The sequence below is a fragment of the Myxine glutinosa genome, chromosome 5 (assembly GCF_964187855.1).
Source record: "Myxine glutinosa chromosome 5, kmMyxGlut1.1, whole genome shotgun sequence".
In the NCBI taxonomy this organism is placed as follows: domain Eukaryota; kingdom Metazoa; phylum Chordata; class Myxini; order Myxiniformes; family Myxinidae; genus Myxine; species Myxine glutinosa.
In genome coordinates this window covers 174,356,879-174,384,212 of record NC_136265.1, presented here as the reverse complement: position 1 = coordinate 174,384,212, position 27,334 = coordinate 174,356,879, and the positions used below count along the sequence as shown (strand labels likewise).

The 27,334-nt window shown below is 44.8% G+C and overlaps 1 protein-coding gene and 1 non-coding gene across 3 annotated transcripts in view; one reads left to right on the top strand and one right to left on the bottom strand.

The window, feature by feature from the left end:
* DTD1 (D-aminoacyl-tRNA deacylase 1) overlaps nt 1-27,334 on the bottom strand; it is a 903,613-nt gene that overhangs the window by 32,938 nt on the left and 843,341 nt on the right. The window contains exons 1-2 of one of the 2 annotated variants that reach the window (XM_078779102.1): nt 7,109-7,272; nt 816-906 (exon numbers count right to left, since the gene is read on the bottom strand). In XM_078779102.1, coding sequence (XP_078635228.1) covers nt 816-906; nt 7,109-7,151 — 134 coding nt within the window. In that variant the 5' untranslated portion in view covers nt 7,152-7,272. Of the gene's footprint in view, nt 1-815; nt 907-7,108; nt 7,273-27,334 lie in introns of those variants that run through there. The other variant, XM_078779101.1, reaches the window with a different exon arrangement.
* Nucleotides 7,514-7,585, top strand: TRNAG-UCC (transfer RNA glycine (anticodon UCC)). Its single transcript has one exon. It is a non-coding gene; the product is annotated as a tRNA-Gly (tRNA).

The window sequence follows — 27,334 nt, the reverse complement described above, 5'->3', positions numbered from 1 at the left end:
GATCGGTGGAGTGTTGCAGTGATGGTTGTCCTACTGGAAGTTTCTCCTATCTCCACACAGGATCTCTGGAGCTCAGTCAGAGTGACCATCGGGTTCTTGGTCACCTCTCTTACCAAGGCCCTTCTCCCCCGATTGCTCAGTTTGGCCGGGCGGCCAGCTCTAGGAAGAGTTCTGGTTGTTCCAAACTTCTTCCATTTAAGAATTATGGAGGCCACTGTGCTCTTGGGAACCTTCAATGCAGCAGAAATTGTTTTGTAGGCTTCCCCAGATCTGTTCCTCGACACAATCCTGTCTCTGAGCTCTGCAGGCAGTTCCTTCGACCTCATGGCTTGGTTTTTGCTCTGATATGCATTGTCAGCTGTGAGACCTTGTATCTAGACAGGTGTGTGCCTTTCCAAATCATGTCCAATCAATTGAATTTACCACAGGTGGACTCCAATCAAGGTGTAGAAACATCTCAAAGATGATCAAGAGAAATGGGAGGCACCTGAGCTAAATTTCAAGTGTCATAGCAAAGGGTATGAATACTTATGTCAATGTGATATTTCAGTTTTTAATTTTAAATAAATTTGCAAAACTTTCTAAAATCCTGTTTTCTCTTTGTCATTATGGGGTGTTGAGTGTAGATTGATGAGGGAAAAAATGAATTTAAACAATTTCAGCATAAGGCTGCAACATAACAAAATGTGAAAAAAGTGAAGGGGTCTGAATACTTTCTGAATGCACTGTAAAACGGCAGGTAAGAATCACGAACATTGGTGATCATTTGTTTCTTGGTATGGAAGGAATGACCAAGATGTGAAATGTGTACACACATGAAGTCAATGTCCCTTTGGGTGTCGTCTCTGGAAATCCCCAACAGCACGCACAGTCCCTCACCAATCGAGCTCACCTGCTCTGCTCCAACTGTGGAAACAGTGACACCACCATGACAAGTTGTTGATGACAGAGTTTTCAGTGGTGTACATTTTGTATATTATTCATTTGAGCAAAAGATACAGTCAGGGCCAAAAATATTGGCACCCTTGCACTTTTTTCAAACAATGTCGTATTTCTTCCAGAAAATTGTTGAAATTATCTAATCTTTTGGTATCCACATATATATTTCTTTGGTTTTCAGTGGAACAAAACAAAAAAAGCTGAAAAAATTACTAAATATCAGCTTATTCTACACAGGAATCCTAAAATGGCCTGGACAATATTATTGGCACCTTTTAGAAGTTGTTAGAAATAATTAGATTTCAAGCAGGTGATTCTCCTTTACTTTGGAATTGAACTCACTTGGGGTGATTTGCAGGTGCCTGCATTATAAAAATCACTGATTCAACCAGTTTGAACAGAGAAAAGGAGTCATTCTGCTGTTTTGTGTCACTGTGTGTACCGCAATGAGAATGGAGAAAAGAAAGAAAACCAGAGAATTGTCTGAGGAGGTCAGACACAAGATTGTAGCCAAGCATGGACAATTGCAAGGCTACAAGTCCATGTCCAGAGACCTTGATGTTCCTGTGTCCACCGTACGCAATGTTATCAGGAAGTTTAAGGCCCATGGCACTGTATCCAACATCCCTGGACGTGGCCGCAAGAGAGCACTTGATTGAAGATTGCAGCGAAGGATTGTTCGAATGGTGGAGAAACCACCTCGATCAACTGCCAAACAGATTTAGGCTGACCTTGAGACACAAGGTACGACAGTTTCAACCCGCACCATCCATCGCCAACTCAATGAAATGGGGTTCTATGGTAGGAGACCCAGGAGGACGCCACTGTTGAGAGAGAGACATGAGAAAACCCGACTGAAGTTTGCCAAAACACACCTGTACAAGCCAAAATCCTTCTGGGAGAATGTCCTGTGGACAGATGAGACCAAATTAGAGTTATTTGGTGAAACACATCATCTCTATGTTTACAGAAAACAAAATTAAGTCTTCAAAGAAAAGAACACCTTCCCTACAGTCAAACATGGAGGAGGTTCAGTGATGTTTTGGGGTTGCTGTGCTGCCTCTGGTACTGGGTGCTTTGAATGTGCGCATGACATCATGAAATCATGAGATTACCAAGGCATTTTGAAGCATAATGTTCAACCCAGTGTCAGAAAGCTGGGTCTCTGTCGAAGGTCATGGGTCTTGCAGCAGGACAATGACCCCAAATACACTTCAAAATGCAACCAGGATTGGTTCAAGAGAAAACGCTGGACTGTTCTGAAGTGGCCAGAAACGAGTCCAGATCTAAATCCCATTGAACACAATGTGGGGAGATCTGAAAGCAGCAGTTGGGAGGAGGCACCCTTCAAATCTGGGAGAACTGGAGCAGTTTGCACAAGAAGAGTGGTCCAAACTGCCAGTAGAGAGGTGTAGGAAGCTCATTCATGGCTATAGACCGATCCGACAAGGACGATCGGGCCTCCTCGCCGATAGGCGGCGCTCTTGTGTCCGCCATTACTGGGGGGCATCCCGATCCAAACTTAACTCCTGCTGTCTGCGCCAGCACAACTATCATCGCGATCGTACATGAAAAGTGTCCGTGATAATCGTTCTCAAGTGTTTCTCTATACGTGTGGAGCGGTCGTGGACACCTGGCACCTGAAGGTACACGATACAAACCCCGTTTTTGGCGATATCGCCGGGCGCCGAAGGCGCACGGCCATGCCGCCCTCAAGGCACCTGGCACCTGGGGGTACCCGGTTTCCACTTCCACCTGCACCAAACCTATTTTGTTAGCAACCGCGTACCCTATGCTATGCCATGCCGAGCCCCCTTCCGCCTTAGTCCCGAGTTTCTCGACCACTACGATAACGACCCCTCTGACCGACCCGACTAGGTGCCCGTCCCTTCATCGACTCCTCCATACGGCCAGGTCTTGGTGGCCGTACCACAGCCGCCCCGCATGGATTCTTCCCTCAGAGTCCACCTCCGCCTGGGCCGGCAACCTCTGGCAACTACGGCTAGGCCCCGAGTGGCCGCTGCCGAACCCCAAGTCCCTTGATCACGACTCGTCTGGCAGACCCGACTGGGCCTCTGTCCCTTCCCGCGGGCCGCCTCACCGGCTCCTTATTGCTTCATCGACTCTTCCATAGGGCCAGGTCACGGCGGGTGTATCACTGCCGCCCCGCATGGATTCTTCCCTCAGAGTCCACCTCCGCGCGGGCCACCACACCGGCTCCTCACCGGTCATATAGCTCGGTGGACCGGTGGTATCGTCCACGATTCCATCTTCTCCGATGAATCTAACAAACAAATATATTTCGTATCGATATTCTTTTGGCAAAGTGAACTGAGCCCGGTAACTGCATGTAATCTGAACGCTGGAGAGCAAGCCGAATGAAGCGGACGCCTCTCAACTATGGCGGCGTCTATAGAGGGCGCCCGTCCATTGAACCCTCCGTCGGATCGGTCTATAGGAAGCGCTTGACTGCAGTTATTTTGTCCAAAGGACGTGCAACCAAATATTAAGTCACGGGTGTCAATAATTTTGTCATTGCCATTTATTTTTATTTCCGATTTAAAATTATATATAAAGTTCTGAATCAAAAACAAAGGTTCTGTAATATTAAAAGTGAAATAAAGAATTGTGGAGACCAAATACTTTTGTCAATTTCAACTTATTTTTAGAGAAAATTGTGAGTTCTTTGAAAAAAGTGCAGGGTGCCAATATTTTTGGCCACAACTGTACATAGAAACACATTGGAACTAGTACGTCTCTCAATAGAGCACATACCTCTGCCAGACTTAACAGTTTACGTTTAGTATCCCACTGATAGGCCGGATTCGGACGTGAACCAAAATTGAATCAATTCTATCTTGTCGCACACCAATATCAACCAGGTTTTGTCCAAATCCATCTCTAACCTTTTAGATATCATGCTCACAGAAAGACAGATAGGGATGAAAACAAAACCTCCATCCACGTTCAGTGACAGAGGTAATGATGTTATTCCAAATGTCAAGCTACATAATAAAATGCCTATTATCTATTTGTATTAGGGGAGATCAAATAGCTGAATATGACTTATTTACAGGACTAATAAATTACACAAAAGTTATGAAACAAAGACGTAACTAAAGAGAGCAATAGTTTTACTTAGGGCCTTCACTCTGAACTTGGAGGTCGGTGGTTCGAACCCTACCCGGATCAGAGCAGGTTTCGCCCTTATTTGGGCTCATCAGGACGGCATACCACATAATTACCCTCGCCTGATGTTTGTCTGTCGGATAGCTTGTTTGTCCACACAGAATAAATATGATTTTCTCTGCAACCGTTGGTCAGATTGACAGGAAATTTTCACCATAGGTGCAAGTCCACCTGTAGAATTTTTTAATGACAAGTATGACGTCATAGGCCACGTGGTTCGGCCGACATCTTGGAAAAACGGAAAACCTTTGCACCTCTACATCTCCGAAAGCGCTGAATATAAAAAATTGAGACATAGCTCATTGTAAAGAACTCTCCATGTGGAATAAAATATGTGAATGATGATGTCATAGGTGCTGCCATTATGACGTCATAATTCGACAAGTACAAAACTTCATCCGATCAAGATGAAATTTAGTGAGCGTCATGTCGGGATAAATTGGTGGAGAAGCTGACGTCATCGGTCACGTGGTTCGGCCGCCATATTTGTTTTACCACAAAAGCCTTCAAACCACTGAAAACACGTCCTGGGAAGGGTCTGCAATCTCTGATTGCTCTTTCTTGTTGTTTACTTGCGACCAAAACTAAGTCGGTTAAATTAATGAATTAAACCCCCTAACTTGGTGAAGTACTAAGGCACAAATCAAATCCCATAACGGCTATTGCCGCAACGATCTGTTAGCAACAAGCATTGTCCACTGCACCAATGCATTGTCTCTGCCATGCTGAGCAGCAGTTAGGAGGTGGAGGGTATATGTGTGTGTGGAGGGCGAAACCCTCTGAAAGGCTACGCCTTCCTTTACCTGCAACCTTTTTAATCTAGGTCTTTAAAAAGACCTGACAAACCCCATGGAAGCCATCCGAAATTGGAGGTGAAGTGGTGGTCTGCACATTTGCATGAGGTTTAGTGTCATGGTGCTTTCAGGTCGGAAGGCATTTTCTGGTTGGGTGTGGTGGGCTAGTTGGGCCCTGGTGTTGGGCTAGCGGCTAGGGTGCCGGCTTAGGATCCTAGGATCCTGGGTTCGAATCCCGGTCGATCGCTGAATTAACGCCAGGGGGGTTGACTCAGCCTGTCATCCTTCCGAGGTCGGCTAATTGAGTACCAGCTCACTGGTAATTCCCTGTTTGTCGTTAAAGGCGACAAAAAGGGTTGGCGTCAGGAAGGGCATCCGGCCGTAAAACATTGCTTCAAAAAGGGGACCGAAAAACAACAACAACCACGGCTCCCGAAAAAGGCCAACCCCCGCTTTGCGGGGAAAAATGGCCTCTAAAGGTGGTTATATGTATCACAAACAGGAGTACCCGGCGTTGGCCGGTGATGTTGTAATCCCGTTGGCATTTTGAATAAATCATTTTTTTTTCTTTGTGCCAAAAACAGTTTCCGACACCCACAAAGGAAAATTTATATTTAATATTATAATATTACACACAGTCACACTCACCCACACACTCACCCACGCACACAAAATCCAGGGACAATTTAATATTACCTTTCACATTGCCACAAAGGCTTGGACACAGAGAGTGTTTTTTATTTATTTATCCAAAACAATGGAACTTTGTTTTTCAATTTTTTTTAACCTAAAACACTTCCTGGCATTCATTGATGAACCTCTGAAAGTTTGATGAAGATCCGTTGAGCCATCTCTGAGAAAATTGGCGACACACACACACACACACACACACACACACACACACACACACACACACACACACACACACACACACACACACACACACACACACACACACACACACACACACACACACACTTAATCAATTGTACAGTATCGGTTGTTCCTAAACTTAAATAATTTAAAGGATTGTTGTAAATGATGTTAATTTTACAACATCCCATATTCAAGTTTATTTAAATTGTAAACCTCAAACATATTTCTCCACCTAAAGCAAGAACCTTAACCCGTAAGCAATAGACTAGTTTCCCGACTGCACGGATCATCAGCTGGGCACCGTTCTTCCTCGAGGTTTCGATCCTTTCAGCCCAGGACCTCTCCAAACGGCGGATCCACAACCTCGATCATGGATCCACATCAATAGATGGTACATCAGTAGATCCACAACCTCAGTTGCGTCCAGGCAGTCAGTCAACCCATCAATGCAACATCACTTATCCCAACTTTACTTGCAATGTCGGGATAAACACACACACACACACACACACACACACACACACACACACACACACACACACACACACACACACACACACACACACACACACACACACACACACCTCGTTTTTTCATTTCTGTTCCTCACAATTCTATCCCTCTCTTTCACACACACACACACACACACACTTAATTAATTGTACAGTATCGGTTGTTCCTAAACTTAAATAATTTAAAGGATTTAAAGAACTCTCCATGTGGAATAAAATATGCGAATGATGATGTCATAGGTGTCGCCATTATGACGTCATAATTCGACAAGTACAAAACTTCATCCGATCAAGATGAAATTTAGTGAGCGTCATGTCGGGATAAATTGGTGGAGAAGCTGACGTAGAAGAATAATTCTGAAGCTGACTGACTGACACACACACACACACACACACACACACACACACACACACACACACACACACACACACACACACACACACACACGGTTATCGGCCGATATATAAATAATCGAATATGACAGGCGCCCACGGAAGTATGTAACTTCCGGTTAGTGCACCCTTCGCGACAACAGTCACGTGATTGGATACGTTGAAAACAAACCACAAAAGGTCACGTTACACCTTACTTCCGGTAATCTCGCCCTCACCTATTACGCCAGAAATGTGGTTTAGCCTTTGTAAGACTGAGAATGCAGAAGGTAATAAATCAACCAGTTCATTAACTCCAGCATTGTTTCAATGAATTGATGTGCGAATCCGAACCGTGCAGCGTCGGGTTTCAAGCTCGTTGACCCTCGACGTAAAAACAAAAAAAGAGCATCACAAAGTACGTACCCGTCACAGCAGCACTCGCCACCCGCTGAACCACCGCCCGCATTGCCGAGCCGAGCGACAGCAAATCGTGCGGAACAACAATCCCAGCAAACAGAGTTCGTCTTCGTTCACACGACGAACTTGACAGATCCACAGCACGATCAGAGCTATTGTTCGATGTATCTGCCTCTGAGGCAGCAAAGAGCGAACGAATAGGTTCAACTTTCGCCAATAGCTGCCTGGAGAGCATATTTACCATGAAAAATGCGTGTGCAGAACGACTGATTGAAAAAATTTCAACTCATTCATCGGTCGTTCTGTCAGATTATGAGTTATGTTTAATGCAACTTTATCAACAATAAACGTAACATGTTTGATGTTATAAATAACTTACAAAAACGTGATATCTGGATATGGTTTTGTGTAGCGATGGTGGTATAGTGGTAAGCATAGCTGCCTTCCAAGCAGTTGACCCGGGTTCGATTCCCGGCCATCGCATGCTTTTTTTATCCTTGTTATTAATCCAAAGTGATGACGTCACTTTCATCCCGAACGATCGCTTGTATTGGTTTCGTAAACCTCCTTTCCAATGATAATCTTGACAGAGCTGCTGTATCTTTTTCAATGTCGAACTTTGAGGACCAATGTATTCGTTGTGAAAAATGGCGGGATTTTCTTTTTCCTTCAAGCATCGCTACCGTACCCTCTTCTCCCGATATCCAACCTCGACCTCCAGCTGTTCTCCAAATACTTCCGGGATTAAAGAAACCAGTACACCTACCTGCTACCTCCCTCTCCTTATCGCCAACCATTTCCATAATCTTTTATACCCCAATTAACCCCTTCCTCACCAATCCAGCCTCTTCTTGCAGGTTACTGACTCCTTCCCTCATGCTCATTCATTCAGTTCAGTTTCTGGAAACTGTCTCCTCACTGCCAGTTCATTGCCTTTTCTTTATTTCGTGAGCCTCGATATTATCTTGTAAAGCAAATATTGTCGCCAAGATAACGGGGGGGCATTAAAATGAAGGACGGATCGACCAACCTAAGGACCGCCCGATGGACAGACTGAGCACCGGCGGACAGACAGTCCGATCGACGGATTGCCCGACGGACAGACCGACCAATCGCTGGATAGATCGATCGACAGACCAACCGATCCGCCAAACTAACACGTCCGCCAAACAAACACATCCGCCAAACAAACACGTCCGCCAAACAAACACGTCCGCCAAACTAACACGTGCGCCACACTAACACGTCCGCCAAACAAACACGTCCGCCAAGCTAACACGTCCGCCAAACTAACACGTCCGCCAAACTAACACATGCGCCACACTAACACCTCCGCCAAACAAACACATCCGCCAAACAAACACATCCGCCAAACAAACACATCCGCCAATCAAACACATCCGCCAAACAAACACATCCGCCAAACAAACACATCCGCGAAACAAACACATCCGCCAAACTAACACATCCGCCAAACTAACACATCCGCCAAACTAACACATCCGCCAAACAAACACATCCGCCAAACTAACACATCCGCCAAACAAACACATCCGCCAAACTAGGACATCCGCCAAACTAGCACATCCGCCAAACTAGGACATCCGCCAAACTAACACATCCGCCAAACTAACACATCCGCCAAACTAACACATCCGCCAAACAAACACATCCGCCAAACTAACACATCCGCCAAACTAACACATCCGCCAAACTAACACATCCGCCAAACTAGGACATCCGCCAAACTAGGACATCCGCCAAACTAACACATCCGCCAAACTAACACATCCGCCAAACTAACACATCCGCCAAACTAACACATCCGCCAAACTAACACATCCGCCAAACTAACACATCCGCCAAACTAACACATCCGCCAAACTAACACATCCGCCAAACTAACACATCCGCCAAACTAAAACATCCGCCAAACTAACACATCCGCCAAACTAACACATCCGCCAAACCAAGACATCCGCCAAACCAATAGATCAGCCAAACTAACACATCCGCCAAACGAACACATCCGCCAAACTAACACATCCGCCAAACAAACACATCCGCCAAACTAACATCCACCAAACAAACACATCCGCCAAACAAACACATCCGCCAAACCAATAGATCCGCCAAACTAACACGTCCGCCAAACGAACACGTCCGCCAAACTAACACGTCCGCCAAACAAACACATGCGCCAAACAAACACATGCGCCAAACTAACACATCCGCCAAACTAACACATCCGCCAAACTAACACATCCACAAAACAAACATCCCCCAAACAAACACATCCCCCAAACAAACACATGCGCCAAACAAACACATCCCCCAAACAAACACATGCGCCAAACAAACACATGCGCCAAACTAACACATGCGCCACACTAACACATCCACAAAACAAACATCCCCCAAACAAACACATCCCCCAAACAAACACATGCGCCAAACAAACACATGCACCAAACTAACACATCCGCCAAACTAACACATCCACAAAACAAACATCTCCCAAACAAACACATCCCCCAAACAAACACATCCCCCAAACAAACACATGCGCCAAACTAACACATCCACAAAACAAACATCTGCCAAACAAACACATGCGCCAAACAAACACATGCGCCAAACTAACACATCCGCCAAACTAACACATCCGCCAAACTAACACATCCACAAAACAAACATCTCCCAAACAAACACATCCGCAACTAACACATCCGCCAAACTAACACATCCACAAAACAAACATCCCCCAAACAAACACATCCCCCAAACAAACACATGCGCCAAACAAACACATCCCCCAAACAAACACATGCGCCAAACAAACACATGCGCCAAACGAACACATGCGCCACACTAACACATCCACAAAACAAACATCCCCCAAACAAACACATCCCCCAAACAAACACATGCGCCAAACAAACACATGCGCCAAACTAACACATCCGCCAAACTAACCCATCCGCCAAACAAACACATGCGCCAAACAAACACATGCGCCAAACAAACACATGCGCCAAACAAACACATGCGCCAAACTAACACATGCGCCAAACAAACACATGCGCCAAACAAACATGCGCCAAACAAACACATACGCCAAACTAACACATCCGCCACACTAACACATCCACAAAACAAACATCCCCCAAACAAACACATCCCCCAAACAAACACATGCGCCAAACTAACACATCCGCCAAACTAACACATCCGCCAAACAAACACATGCGCCAAACAAACAAACACATTGCCAAACTAACACATCCGCCAAACGAACACATCCACAAAACAAACACATACGCCAAACTAACACATCCGCCAAACAAACACATGCGCCAAACAAACACATGCGCCAAACAAACACATACGCCAAACTAACACATGCGCCAAACAAACACATGCGCCAAACAAACATGCGCCAAACAAACACATGCGCCAAACTAACACATCCGCCAAACAAACACATGCGCCAAACAAACACATGCGCCAAACAAACACATGCGCCAAACAAACACATACGCCAAACAAACACATACGCCAAACAAACACATGCGCCAAACAAACACATGCGCCAAACAAACACATGCGCCAAACAAACACATGCGGCACAAAACTAACACATCAGCCAAACTAATGGAAACGACTTCGTAAAACGACGGAATGACTTCATAAAAGATGCTTGTTCATAAAATCAGCAATTGAAACCCAGCCATGCGACACACCAACTGCGTATGTAATATGTAGATGGGGTAAAATGCTAGGAAAGGCAAGGAACATTTAGTCCAGTCAATCTACGCCATTTTGGGGTCGAACCCACCACAAATTGCAATAGTAATGAAACATGCATTTTTCAATGTCAAATTTAGTGGAGAATGACATACTAAAAGTCAAGGAGAATCGGAGCATTGGAACATTTCCAATTTTTGCAATCTTTAAGAGAAGGTTTTAAGCGAAAATCTGCATAAAATTTTCAGACCAAAAACTGTTTCCGTGCTAAATCCTTATGAGATCCTGCAATTTTATGTCCCTGAGGCCTGCAATGTAATGGCTTTATGTGAACAAGTTCATATCGTACTATATATACAAAAAAAATCGTTAAATAATATTGAAAATAATATTGAAAAAAAAAAAAAATATTGAAAAAAAAAAAAAGTGTTTTATTTAATAATTGAATGAACTGCGATTCAAGCACCAACCTAAGAGCTTATTCTTCTTCTGGATCACTTTCTGGTTCTGACAAGGTCACATTAGAACAGTGAAGTCCTTTGCATTCACTGCATGCGTAAGAGCATTCCAGGCTGTACTTGCGACAGCTGCATCGTAGGGTGCTGCAGTCTGTTTTGCAGCCACAGTGGATGGCATCTAGAAGGTAATCTGGAGCAGGCTTCATCTCGGTCATCACGGGAACCATTCTCTCGTCACGGATAGCCCATCCCCAACCATTGGCATCCATGGCAACTCCTTGCCACTGCTGAACCTGAACATACACCCGTAGGCAATGTTGCTTTGCAGATGCTGATGTAGGGGGCAGGGTACGAGGCTCAACTCTGACAGTGCTTGTTGAAACCTTCTGGTGGAAGCGTTGAAGCCTCAGCATGTCCAGTGTTTCCCCGGGCTGGGCATTATACAAGCAAACCAGGGCATTCTCTCCAGCTGTCATGACATCCTCTTTTGACGCTCCAGGAGTGTTGAAGTTTGCCAAAAGCTCGGAAAAATACGCACTGGAGTTCAGCTTCTTCAAGGCTGTTGATTTGCCAATCGAGTAAATTCTTGACGTGGTATCACAACCCAGGAGTCCATGTGCAACAAGAAGCTTGTCACAAACATTGCGTCCAAGTGTCTTTTGCACTTGCTCGATATTCCAACATCTTGCTTGCCTCCTTGACGTCAGCTTAGGCTCAGGTCGGAAGAACAGGTTGTGAGATGTGGGCCCTGCACGACTGCAAAGGAGAACAAGAAGATCGGTGTCGTCGCCAACTATCACGGTGTCCTTGGTGTTTGCACATGCAATGGCTGTCTCCACTATGAGAACATCTGCATCTGCCCTGGCATGATGAACAGCGTTGTGCCGCCGTTGAAGGTCATCACTCAGTAGATTGATGAAACGTTGTTTATTTGTTTGGTTGGCAAGGAAGTCATCTTTCTTCATAGTACATACCATGTCCGTTGTGAAGTTGACAAGGGGACTGCTGTGAGATCGAACGCGCCTGCTGTGCGCTACATCTTTGGTGGAGGGTGCGCTCACATATCCATCGAACACTATGACAGCGTTACCATACCTGTCTCCAACATATCGCACGTAGTGACTGGCGATTCCTCCATATGTCTCGCCAGAATTCCAAGGAATTCTGTGTAGCAATGCCCCACCATCCAGAACATATTGCACATTCTGTGGCAGCACTGTGTTGCGAACGTCAAGGGGGAGTTGTTTCCAAATGGCTTCGGCTAGCGCTGGCTTGTCGGCCTCAAGCAGGATATCAGTGGTCTTAAACAGTGCTGGTGGGAAACTGCTTAGTTCGTACTTGAAGACATCTTTGAGGTCATCACAGCGTGATCCTGCCGTACTCAGACGTTGGAACAACAGTTGTGGATCTATCAGAACGGATTGTCTGCCAGTTTTCAATGATGAACGTGTGTCAAGAGTCACAACCTGATCTTTCTTCTTGAACGTGTGATCAAGAACCTTTTTGTCAAGCATTCCATCTAAGATCTTCCTGCCGACTGACGCTGCTTGGTCAGCATTGACCGAATCTCCAGCTGTGATGCCAGTGTCAATGCTTTGCAGAGTTGGATCGTTTCCAAAGGGATCCTTTGATGACAGGTAGCGAATAAGTTTGTGCGTGTCATCTGTGTCCCGTCCTTGTCGAGCTGCGCTTTGTTCTTTGTGCTGGTCACTGGTCCCATACTGCACTGATGTGTACTCTTGCAAAGCCATGTTGACCTCTGCACATATGGGGGTGGACAGCAGCCACGTGATCCTTTGCGGCTCGCTCATTCCACGACCCCTTGTTAGTCCCCCTGTGGTTTTCACACTTCTCATGAGCACTTGCTCGATCACAAGATCTGTGGACAAGCCGGCCCAGTACCGATCTGAACGCCGCACTACGTGAAATCCATTCTGGAACTGATGGTGGACCTCCGGATGCTGAATAGACAGTTGTGCCAGTCGCTGCAGGTAGATGTACACAGATTTTGTGTACAGATTGTGGCCTGCAGCTGCTAGGTAGGGCAACATGTCGTGCAAAGCGTGCACGTGCAGACGCCAGTCACCAGTGCGTTCCGACCTCAGGAATGTCCTCAGAATGTCTATCATGTCCATGTATTGCAGCCATAGCTGTGCTGTACGCAGATCCTTCTTCGATTGTCGAGCAACATTCATGATGTCACGAACAGAGTCCAGAACCGGGGCTGAAAGGATATCTTCAGTGCAACCCTCACCCTTCAACAATGAATCATACAGGTTTCGTAGCTCACACAGGTCAACTGGGCCAGCTCCCACACTTTGCGACCCTGACTCGGTATCACGCGGATCCATGGCTGCCTGTCCTGCCTCGGTATCATGCGGATCCATGGCTGCCTGTGCCTCATCTATGCTTTGCATTATCGCGTCTTCACTTGGTTCGTCATCTCCTTGAACGTGTTCGTCATTTTTCAGAACACAAAGACAGGACGCATCAGTTCGGGCAGTTGAGGCGAGGCGAGGCAGGGATTATCTGGTTGAGGCTTCTGATTGGTTCTCAGCTGGATTGCACTATAGGCTATTCCGAATCTTTTGATACCACACTTTTTGAGATTGGTTATATAAAAGCGACCGTATCCAAGGTCCAAAGTCGTTGCTATGGAGATCATTGTTCGTGTAATTAAATTTTATTCACCTAATTAGGCTTTGTTCACCTAATTAGACTAGAGTAAAATCTAATTTGATATAAGAATATGATAGACCATTATATTAGCTTTCAAAATTCATTGATATGTATATTTTCGAAAAAATTCAATTTTATTGGGATAAAGCTACCTTAAATGTCAATTATCTCAATATATATACCTTTACATGTCAAATGTATTGTAAAACCAGGGCATAAGGCCTGTCTTACACTCTTAAACACTTACATTTCTGACATCTTTTGAGAATGTGAACGAAATAACAAATTAAGTGCATTATTTTGTGCCATTTTTATTAGCTTATTTTCGTGCATAACTGTCAAAAAGTGGTTGCTCGAAATGAATGTGTTCCAATGCCTCGTTATTCCTTGACTTTTACTATGTTATTACATGGGTCAAAAGAAGCAAAAATGCCAAGTTTCATTACTATTGCAATTTGTGGTGGGTATATTCGTAAAATGACCGGCCTAATTAGCCAGGACAGTTGGCCCACCATGCATGTGCTTTATCCACACCTCAAATTCAAGGAATCCGCTTATTTCCCTGTGCTCGCGAAGCGAAAAGCTTCCAAAGAAAAGCGAGGTTAAGCATTCAGGTGCCTACATGTGCCGTGTGTCGTACGTGTCTGAATTTTAAAAATTCATTTTCTCGGCAACCTTTGGTCCGATTGACCTCTATAATTTTTTTATTCATAATTATGACGTCATAGGTCACGTGGTACGGACGCCATCTTCGAAAAACGTTACACTTCTATCTCCCAAACCGCTCAATGGAAAAAATTGAAACATGGCTCATTGTCAAGTGCACACCATGGCGAATAAGATATGTTGATGGTGATGTCATCGGTGCCTTAATTATGACGTCATCATTCGACAAGTACAACTCTTGATCTGATAAGTATGAATTAAACAAAAAATCCTCTGCAACTTCGTCCGATGGGAACGAAATTTTCAGAATATATGCAGCTCCTCCTGTAGAATTTTTTAATGATAATTATGACGTCATAGGTCACGTAGTACAGACGCCATCTTGGAAAAACCGAAAAATGTTGCACCTCTAGATCTCCAAAACTGCTGCATGGAAAAAATTGAAACATGGCTCATTGTAAAGAACTCTATATGGGAAATAGGTGCTGTTAACGATGACGTCATTGGTGCCATAATTATGACATAATTCGACAGGGACAACGCTTAGTCTGATAAGTTTAAAATGTATTGAGCGTGATCTATGCAACAATTATATTAGAGAATATAAATTTATGATGTCATCGCTCACGTGGTCTGGCAGCCATATTGGATCAAAAGAAGCATATGCACCACCAGCAAGTCCAGACGAAGAAGAACAAAGATAATTTTAGGATGAACTAGAAGATTTGGTACCCTATTATGTTTTATTATGTCACAGTTTCTTGGCATAAACGTATGAATGTCATAAATTTAATTATTAACTCATCAAGTCGTAGATCAGACATACGAGTTTTTAGATTTTTCCGAAAAGAATTTCAATTCAACCAATTATGGCTGGAATTCCACTTCACCGATGACGCCATCATTATCACCCTGACTCCATGCGGAGTTGTTGACATATGCCAAGTTTCAATTTTGTCCATTGAGCCGCTTTGCAGAAAATGATGTCCAAATTTTTTCCTTTAATCCAATATGGCTGCCATACCACCAGAGGCCTATGCGTCTTTACAAAATGGCAGACGTATGATTTTTTTTAGGTTACAATTGTGGGTGGAGTCAGGCCAGCTGCCCAACCAATGGGGTGAAGGCAGTCTGTCCACACATACATAGTACAAAAACAAACTTTTTTTATGTTTAAAGCTCTAGTGATGGACTATTTCGTCCTCAACAACAACAATAACAGGTATTTTAAGGCCATTTTCCCTGCTAGAGCGGGGGTTAGCCTTACAGGCCCCATGACAATCTTCTACATTTTGGCAATTTTGACAATCTTCTCCTTGCGGACTCCAAGTCCTCACCCAGGCCAAAAATAAACAAGCGTTACGCCTAGGTCCCCCGTCGGTGAAGTGATGTGAGTTGACAAAGTGGAAGACACAGAAAACATGCTATGATATGATATTTCGCTCAAGGTTCAGACATACATGGAGGCGGCCATCTTGGATTTTGACGTGGCGACCCAATTTTCAAAAGCGTTCTTCCTGATGCCAAGATACACCCATACACCAGATTAGAAGTTGGTACTTCGCTTATTTTTCAAGATATTCCGCTCACAAAGTTCAGACATACATGGCGGCGGCCATCTTGGATTTTGACGTGGTGACCCAATTTTCAATAGCCTTCTTCCTTGTGCCTAGATACACCCAAACACCAGATTAGAAGTTGGTACTTTGCTTATTTTTCATGATATTTCACTCACAAAGTTCAGACATATATATGGTGGCGGCCATCTTGTATTTTGACGTGGCGACCCAATTTTCAATAGCCTTCTTCCTTATGCCGAGATACACCCACACACCAAATTAGAAGTTGGTACTTCACTTATTTTTCAAGATATTCATCTCAAGGTTCAGACATACATGGCGGCGGCCATCTTGGATTTTGACGTGGCGACCCAATTTTAAACAGCGTTCTTCCTTGTGCCTAGATACACCCACACGCCAGATTAGAAGTTGGTACTTCACTTATTTTTCAAGATATTCATCTCACAAGGTTCAGATATACATGGCATCAGACATACATGGCGGCGGCCATCTTGGATTTTGACGTGGGTTGCACCCGCACACCAAATTCGAATGCGGTCCTTCGCTTACGCACGCACGACGGACGGACGACGGACGGACGGGAAAACCATAGTCCCCCTTTCGCTCCGCTGTGCGACGGGGGACAAATAGTGCTGCATTGATAGAAAAGTGAAGAAAGAAAGAATAGCCTGAGAGTTTTTGAGGAAGTAAAAAAAATCTGCTTTTTGAAAAGGGGAAGGTCTTAAGTGTTTGGAAAGACATGGGAAGGTAAAGAGTTCCAGAGATTGGCAGTGGAGGGGAAGAAACAAACAGCATAGCGGCCCACCCTTGAGATGCCAATGGCCACACAATAACGATGTAGTGGCATGTCGAGCATTCCATGGTCTCGCTAATGGCGGAGGAAACAAGTAGCAAGTTCGCGGGGATAGAAACCAAAGTGATATCTGTAGAAAAGAGAAAGAGAACCAACTTTGCGGCGTAATTTGAGCGGGTCGAGTTTTGAGGTCAGATTGGGAGAGTTGATAAGTCGGATTACTTTTCGGATAATAAGTCGGATAAGCATTATATGGCAAGTAGTGAAATACGCACTAATTCGACACAATATTAGTGGTAGGAGCGGGGCTGATGGGATGGCCAAGAGGGACGCACACTCGCCTCTAAGCGCTCTACCCTGGGTTTGAATCCCGACCCAGCTATAAACTGTCATCTCAAGTGTTTCACATCCCTCGGATGGACGTTAAATGGGTGTCTCACCTACCAGCATTCATTGGTGGACGTTAAAGATCCCACGGCGTCCTTCGCGAAGAGTAGGCGAGCCATCGCCAGCATCCCGAGACAAATTACAAATTCCTGCCCCAAACCAGCAGAGGGCATTGCATCATCGGCAGAGCCGGCAGAGCCGATGATGGTACTCCGCAAGCTTGCGCAACATACAAATGAAGAAATGGCAGGAGCACCATCTCTTCAGGTATGTACAACAGATTAAGGTGAATTTTTAAACTCGTTTACAGCATTTTGTTTTTTTAGGGTCATGTCCATGTTCTCATGTCATTGCCCTTGGAGACAAGAAATATTTCAATAAATCAATAATAAATTAGATAATAGAACATAAATAAATTAATATATCATTATAATTAAATATAAATTAAAATACATTCATTATATTATTGATTAATTTATTCAATAAATATACGACAATAATAAATAAATCAAATCGATAATAAAATCAACCCGGAATAATTGGAGACAACTTGATGGTTATCATGAAGCACATAAATATTCCATCTATCAATGCCTGCATAAGATCGGTATTGATGTATGGAAGCGAAATGTGGGCAATGCAGATCGAAGATGTAAAAAGAATGAAAAGAACAGACATGAGAATGAATGACACGATGAATGAATAGTTGGTCACTGAAGGAAATTATTCTGGATGACAGGCTGAGTCAACCCACCTGGTGTTAATCCAACGGCATGGCTAGAACTGGACCTCAAGAGCCGAAGATCAATTGGTAATACTTGTGCAGAGCTTGCTGGGAGCCACATTTATTGTTACAGCAATTGTCAGTTAATCGGTTTTCAATACAATTTTTAATGATTATATAAATCCCTCATTATACAGCGACTCAAGATACGGAATTTATATACTTTTGTAAGCAAAAATAAAATAAAATAAGCGCACGCAAGCGACCTGGAGCAGTATGAAATGCACACGAGGACAAATGACAGAGCATGCAGTTCGATACATAGCGCCTTCAGAAAGTATTCACACCCCTTGACTTTTTTCACATTTTGTCGTTTCAGCCTGATTTTAAAATTGTTTTAATTGAGTTTTTTTGTCGCTGTTCTACACCCCATAATGTTCTACTCTACACCCCATAATGTCAAAAGTGGAATTTTTCATTTTTTAAATTTAATTTTTGCAAAAGAATTAAAAATAAAATGCAGAAATATCGAATTTACACAAGTATTCAACCCTCTGAGTCAATCTGTTATATAAGAGCTGTTGGTCTGTGTGTTCGTTGGTCTGTTGGTTCTGTATATAAGAGTTCGAACTCACGAACTTTCTGTGTGTCGCCATTTTTCCCAGATGGCTGATCGGATCTTCGTCGAACTTTCAGAAGTTCATCAGTGAGTGCCTGGGAGTGTTTTAGGCAAAACCTAAAAATAAATTGAATTTTTTTTTTTTGAAAAGGTTGGTTTTTGGGGATTTAAAAAAAAATTGCTCTATAGTGCCTAAGACTCTCCCCCTTCCTCACCCCCCCCCCCACCCCCCACATGCCGGGACTGTTAATGACTCGGTTTTAATTTATTTTATTTTGCATTTCTACATCATGAAAAATGAACTTTGTGTGTAAGCGATCTACACCTCTGGGCCACCAAGATATTTTCGATTCTGACTAAATATCTCAACACATAATGCATTGATTTCCCCAGGCAACGTCGGGTACTTGGGCTAGTACTTCATATAAGCACCTTTGGCAGAGTACACCTTCAAATCTTCCTGGGTATGTTTGTATCAGCGTTGCACATCTGGATTTGTGGAGTTTCTCCCATTCTTACTTGTAGATTTGCTCAAGCTCTGTCAAGATGGATGGAGAGCGTCAGTGAAGAGCAATCATAAAGTCACTCTACAGATTGTCAATGGGATTCAAGTCTGGACTTTGGTTGAGCCACTCAAGGACCTTCACGTTCTCGTTCTGAAGCCATTCCAGTGTTGCTTTGGCTGCATTCTTGAGGTCATTGTCTTTTAGAACGTAAATCTTCACCACAGTCTAAGGTCTTTTGCACATTGAAGCAGGTTCTCCTCAAGGATTTGCCTGCATTTGACTCCATTCATTTTTCCCTCTATCCTTACAACTCTCCCAGTCCCTGCCACTGTAAAGCATCCCCATAGCATGATGCTGCCATGACCATGCTTCACGGTGGGGATGCTGTTAAATGGGTGATGAGCTGTGCTCGGTTTCCGCCAGACATAACATTTTGCATTCAGGCCAGAGAGTTCAATTTTCGTCTCATCAGACCACAGGATATTTTGCCTCATGCTCTAAGTCTTTCACGTGCTTTTTTGCAAACTCCAGGTATGCGGTCATGTGCCATTTTCTCAAGAGTGGCTTCTGTCTGGCCACTCTCCCGTAAAGCCTAGATTTGTAACGTGCTGCAGAGTTGTCCTTCAAGTAGGTTCTCCCATCTCAGCCAAGGAACTATGCAGTTCTGTCAGAGTGGTCATTGGGTTCTTGGTCACCTGCCCGACCTAGGTCCTTCCTACCTGGTTGCTCACTTTGGTCAGGCGGCCAGCTCTAGGAAGAGTCTGGATAGTTCCACATTCTTTCCATTTCCTAATAATGGAGCTTACTTTGCTCTTGGGAACTTTCAACACTCTAGAAATTGTTTTATACCCTTCACCAGATCTATGCCCCCTCACAGTTCTCTCAAGAGTTTCTGCTCTGACATGCAGTCAACTGTGGGACCTTGTATAGAAAGGTGTAGGAGTTGCGGATAAAGAGAGGGCGAGACACTTCGTAGCTTGATCAAAGCTCCTTTATTCTAACAGAACTGAACTCATACTGGAACTCACGCATCTTTTATAACACAACTCACTCTTAAGGGGGCGTGGCTCCAACAACCGAGCGCACGCCACACCCATACAATCAATAGCCCCACTGGTCCCGTGCCTGTGGATTATGTCCCAATGGGGTAACCCCCACATGCGCCCCCCCAGAATTCACTCGCACGGGAAGTCCGTTTTTGGGGGGCCTTAACCACCGGCCGAAACGACCCCTGATGACCCGAGCAGGGACTGTTAGCGGCTTAGCGGTAGGCGGGTCAACTGGGGACTTACCCGACGGGGAACGGCCCCGCCATGGGGGTTGAGCCAACCGAGGGGGCTGGTCTAGGTCCAAGTGAGCCGGCTTGAGGCGGTCCACCGAAAGGTGGTCCGGTTTGCCGCTGATGTCGACCACGAAAGACTTGTCCCCGGTCTCCAGAACGCGGAAAGGCCCGTCGTAAGGCACCAGGGCCACGTTAACCTGGTCAAATCGTCGCTCGGGCGATGAACCTTCGAGCGTTGGCACTCGACGCAGGTGTTGGCCCAGTCGCGCACATCCTTCCTGAGCCCGTGCCAAACGAACTTCGTCGCCACCAACTTTTGTGACGCCTTCCTGCCCGGGAGAGAAGTGGCGAAGTTCATTTGAAGCTCCGAAAACGTTCGAGATCACGTCGGGGTCACCAATGTAGGAGTTGCAGATAACGAGAGGGCGAGACACTTCGTAGCTTGATCAAAGCTCCTTTATTCCAACAGAACTGAACTCATACCGGAACTCACGCATCTTTTATAACACAACTCACTCTTAAGGGGGCGTGGCTCCAACAACCGAGCGCACGCCATGCCCATACAATCAATAGCGCCACTGGTCCCGTGCCTGTGGATTATGTCCCAATGGGGTAACCCCCACAAAGGTGTGATTCTTTCTAAATCATGTCCAACCAATTGAAATGGCCACATGTGGACTCAAATCAAGTTGTCGAGACATCTCAAGGATGATTCCAGGATATTGGATGCACCTGAGCTCAATTTGGAGTGTCGTAGCAAGGGGGTTGAATACTGTCGTGCGAATCCCTCCGGTTAACACCAGGACCGCGGATGGTCCAAACGGATCTACTGGAGGCGACGACCAAACACGGATTTTGCTTTGAAGCGTGGGAAAAGGAAGGGAAGAGTAAGAAGCGGGAAAAGCGCTTACCTGGAGCGCGCTGACTGCAGCTGCAGCTGCAGGTCCTGTAGGGAATTAACGAACTCGAACAACCCAAGATTTAATGTACAAAAATAGAGATTTATTCACGGAACCCGATAACAAGAAACGCGACGGCAATCAAATAAATGATAATCCTAAATTGGGATCCCACACACCAGACTCAACAACAGGACACAGGGATGAATGAAAGGAAAATAAAGCGTTGGCGTGTATGAAATGTGGTGCGTCTTAACTGTCCATCGTCTTGTCGTGTCCGCCGTCCAAACGCGGCTCCATTCAGCCCCGCTCGTGCGCCACCAGGCCTCGAACGACCCGCTCGCCCCGGCCTCGTCGATTCAGCAGCACCCCTCGCTCCAAATCGATCGCACACGAGGTCCCGCCCGCTCACAGCACCGCTCCAAGCACCACAAAGATGGCGAACCACGACCTCTCAAGACCAAGAAGGGAAGCGCAGAGAGCACAAGACGTCGTGCAGCGTCAAGACAGCCAGAGAGCGCAAGAGCTAGAGCTGCTGAAAATGTCGTGCAGCGCCCTTTTTTTATCACCTGCGGCGGTGACGTCAGCCTTGGCGCTCCACCCAATCAGTCCCTTCCAGCCTCCCGCCGTTCACCGAACCTTCCAGCGCCTTCCCTTCAATGAACCACCTTTTCTTCCATTGCGTCTTCGTGCCTCCCGCCCTGATTGGCTGGAGGTTCGCGCCTTCCGCGCCAACCAATCACACGTTCCCTGTAGCGTGGTTATAGCTCATGTCAATCGATGTTGCTAGGCCTGCCGGAGGTGTAGCTGGCGGTGGCCCCCCCGGGCGTGCCCCGATCTGGCTTCCTGCCTGTTTTCCAAAGTCTTTGTAAGGGAAGGGAATTTAATTACTGTGTGCACTAAAGGGCCGAAGTGATTATATGGGTATGCATTGCCATAAGGGACAAAGGTTTGGCGACAGGGTGGACGACGAAGAAAGGAATCTTCTCCATAATCCCTGGACTATTTAGCACGCCCTGCTCCCCCATAGCAGGGACATCAATACAGCTTATCCCGACAAACCGGACTACACATGGAACTTATTACAGGGCAGATTCCCTATCGCGACAGTCGAATACCTACTAATACAGATCTATCTGGCTCGAGATATTCCTCTACCCAAATTCATAACAATACCTATTGACGAGACATTTAGACTTTTCATTTTAAATTATTTTCTAAAATTTTCTAAAAAAAGAAAATTCCACTTTGCTATTATGGGGTATTATGTGTAGATCAGTGACAAAAAAAACCTCAATTCAATCCATTTTACAGACTTGGCATTTAATATGGAATATTTTTTTTGTGGGGGTGAACTTACTTTTCAAGATGACTTAGAACCAAAAGTTCATTGGAATTATGTTGAAATTATTCTAGATTTTGTTAATGTGACCTTTAAAAGAAACAAAAACCACATTTGACATTTCTAAGCAAATAAATTGATCCTTGAAAGTGATGTAAACTGATATCGAACTCAATTCATGGACAGTACTGTGTTAATCTTCTGTATGTTTTCCAGAAGTATCTCTTTATTTTGCACATTAGGCAAAAAAAATTTTCAACAAAAACAAAAGCTAAATTATGACTGGGATTATGGACAGTAAAATTACAGTTCAGTACTTCGTGTAACCCCCACGAGCATTCAGGAGAGCACGTACACGTCGAGGCATGCTGTTCACGAGATTTGCCAAGGTTTGGACAGGAATCGCTTGCTATGCAGTGACAATAGTCTGCTGCAATTCACGCACAGAGGTAGGCTGCTGGTCCAAGTTGTCGATTTGACGCGTTAATTCTGCCCACAAGTTCTCTTTCTGATTCATATCCGGGGACATGGCAGGCCACTCCATATGCTCTATACCACGGTCAGCAAGAAAGTGTTGGAGCATGCCAGCACGATGAGACCGTGCATTGTCATCTTGGAAGACAAAGTTTCCTCGAAAGGATGCACGAGCAAATGGAAGCAATATTTCTTCCAGAATGACGCTGTACTTGAACTGGTTCAGGTTTCCATTCAGAACAACCAGGTCAGTTTTGCCCCCTGCATGAAAAGCAGCCCAAACGGTCACCCCACCACCTCCAGCTTGGACTCTTGGCACTATACAATCTTCGTTGTGGGCTTCATGCACTTGTCTGCGCACTTGGACGCGGCCATCTTGACGATAGACCAGAAATCTAGACTCGTCACTGAAGGTCACGTGATTCCAGTGTCCTGGCTGCCATTGACGGTGCTCTCTGGCCCACTGCAATCGGCGCTGGCTGTGTTGTCTGGTCAGGCGTGGCTTTCTCAGGGGACGCCTGGCACGATAGCCTGCTTGAACCAGTCGTTGGTTGACTAGCCTTCTGGATACAGGCACATTTGTCAGTTGCCGCCACTCAGTCTTAAGCCGATTAGCTGACTTGGTACGGCCATTGCAGACTAACCGGTGCAGCTGGCGATCATCTCTCCTTGTGGTTCTGCGTGGACGTCCTGGCCTCGGTATTGGAGTAGGGACACCCCTCTGAGCATTTCGTTTCAGGATCTTTGACACCTGACCTTGAGTGATGCCATACTGCCGAGCAATAGCACGCTGTTTCATGCCAGAATTTCGTAAAGCCACCACTCCATGACAAACAGCATTGTCAAGTTGACGGACCATCTCCAGAGGAAGGGGCAATAACTTTTGTAGACGTGCAGCAGTTGTTTTCCACTAATACAGAACGCAACAACCCTTATATACCCGATTGTGAAGCCAATCGTCAAATGTACCTGTCCTTACATTTTGTCACGCCACCTGTGATATAATCCTGTTATTGACTTCTTGCTGCGAAAGACAATCAGTGACATGGTTCTTTCAACAAAGACATCACCGAAGGGTAAAAGAAACTCACCAGATTGATATACTGAGTTCAGAAAGTAAACCCAAGTCAAGAAAAAAAAAAATTCCATATTAAATGCCAAGTCTGTAAATTCAGGCTGTAACATAACAACAGGTGAAAAAGTCATGGGGTGTGAATACTTTCTGAAGGCACTGCACACAATAACGTAACATATAAATTGGGGAAGCACTTTGTTATATGTAACATTAAAAATCGCTTTTACAGAATTTTGAATCCCTAAATTATAAAAAAAAAAGATGGGGGGAGGGGAAGGGGGTGAATAAATTGAACTGCGTGTTCTGTTATTTTTCCAAGTGTGTATTTCATACTGCTGCAGGTTCCTTGCGCGTGCTTTTCATAATGCACTGGTTTCCCACACTTTCAATGCCACTCAAGCTTGGCTTGTTTTGGTTCAGTGCAGTGTGTTGATCATGCTTGGTTCTAAACTGTGCAGGATTTCACCTTTTGTCAATGTTTTTACTTCAGTAAAAGTGAGTCAGGATGTCTGGAAAAGGGCCGAGATAAGTGCACCTGATGGCGGAAATGCAAAAAGAGACCGTAAAGCAAATACCACGGTGGATGTAAAATTAGATGTGTTAAGGTGGTTTGAAGCAGGTGAAAACCTTAGCTAAATCGCGAAAACATTTAGTGTTTGGTATGTCTCGTGGGAACAACATGTGATAATAAAGACCAAATAAAAGCAAGTTTTCTAACAGCTACACTTTTGAGCAAAGGACCTCGGTGACACCTTGGGCGGCCTTTTGTGAACTTTCTGACCTGAATTTCCAATGTCCCCCATTCCCTCCTCACACCCATTGTTTGTCAAAGTCTCCTTCTGTTTGTCCAAGTCTCTCCCCCCCTCTTTCTATTGTTCCTTTTGTTCTGTTGCGTCCTGATCCGTTCAGTGTAGTAATACTCGCTCTTCCACGTATACAAAATTAAAATCTCTTCTGATGAAACTAATAAATGAAAAGACAACATGATAAAGTCAGGTTCTGTGGAATGAAGAGTGAAGGACTGAGTTGGCCCACCATGTGGAACGCCAGCAGAAACGGAAGACCTGGGGAAGAGTGCCCGTCCATAACGACTCGCTGTTTTTGAGGTTTAAAGTCTGACAACCAACAGAAGAAGAGGGGAACCGATGCTTGTGGAGGAACATATCTCTTGAACGTGTTTATTTACCCACTGTTTGCATTCATAAAGGGGCATGGTACGATGGAGGCATGCAGGTCATCCCATGGGGTGAGGCAGGTGTCATTGCTGTGTATTCTAAGGGGCAAGCCAGGTAAAAACAACACTTTGTACAGTATATAGGTAATCACAAACCAGTATAATTTTAAAAATCGTAGGCCGCAATTCCACAAACAGTACGTGACACAAATTTAAAAATTAACTCGTCTTTTATAAATAATAATGCACCAACAATTTCCACATCTCCAGCTCGACAACAGTGCAAACAATTGACACAGGAGCATGGAAAGTTGCAAAGAAAGACCAATTATAACCTCCCCACCTCAATTTTATTTTCAAAATCGAGACATTTGACGTAATAAAGCAAATATTACAATAGGATGATAACCTAAATGATGTGCCAAATGATCTCTTTATTGGTTTCCTTGCATTAAGTCGGTGCTTACCTGTAAGCAGATGTGAGCGGCAATCTCCACATAGGGGGCAGGAAGGGTGAATTGAGATATAAAAAAAACTAAATTGAGAAACGAATGAGACGACTGATGAAAAGAAAGCAGGAAAGTATCAGGAGAGCTAGGAGTCATAGGAGAAATACATAATATGAGTACATAATAGGTACTGAAAATAGGTCCTTCTTTCGGATGCAGCACTTGGCTGTGGGTACCATTACTTGCTGGGGGGCAATTGTGCCGCTAATAGAGTGCCCTCCTGTGGGTTAGAGCAGGAATTAGCAATTTGTTCAGGGTGCTGGCGATAGCTCGCCTGCTCTTCGCGAAGGACACCGTGGGGTCTTTATCGTCCATCAACTAATGTTGGTAGACGGGACGCCTGGTTAACGTCCATCAGAGAGACGGCACCCACAATGACGAATCACCTCGCCTGTGAAACATCAGCATGACAGTTTGTAGCTGGCTCGGTATTCAAACCCAGGCTAGGGAACTGAGAGGCGAGCACCGCATACCTCTAGGGTATCATACCAGCCCATAGTTGATCCCTGTCTACAAAATGGATCGAAAACAAGACCGAAACTCTAACAGCGGCATAGCCGGGCTTGTAAAATATTATAAACCACAAATGCTGTTTATAATGTTTATAACAAACAATGCTGTTTATAACATTGAACAAAGAAATTTGGAGGAATCCCAACATTCATGAGGTAAGTTTTAATTACAGAACTGAGGGAAGATCTACTGTGATCTAGATTATACCCCACAAGGGTTGGGTACATACCGTTTTGTTGGAAGAGACGTAACGCCGATGTTTTCGATATTTGATGATCATTTTAACAATCGGTTTGTTTGTGTTTCACACCAAATGAAAAACGTGAAGGGGGAGCAGGGCGATTGTGATATATGACAGGTTCGATGATACGTTACAGCATGAACGGCGTATAAATCAAAATGTTGGTGCGTGGAGAGTCAGCCGCAGCACCGCCGTAATGACATCAGACGTAATGACATCACCCTGTCATGTGACCAGATCCTCAGCTCTGATTGGTATACGTTTGAGGGGACATACATAAATACAGACGGACACACACTGTTCTAGACGGCTTTGCCCGATGGGCTACGCCGTAAAAATGCAAGGTCATGATATTTGAACAAGTGACATGCCATCAAGAAATGAGCCAATTAGACACACTACCAAGTCTTTGATAAAGGACGAACAGCCCAATAGCAGCGACAAAAGTAACAATAGAATTACGACTCATTGATAGAATGTCCATTCGTTATCAAAAAATTAAACCAAATCCCATGGAATGTTTGCAAACTTTTGACCTTTAAAAGGCTGAAATTATATAACGAT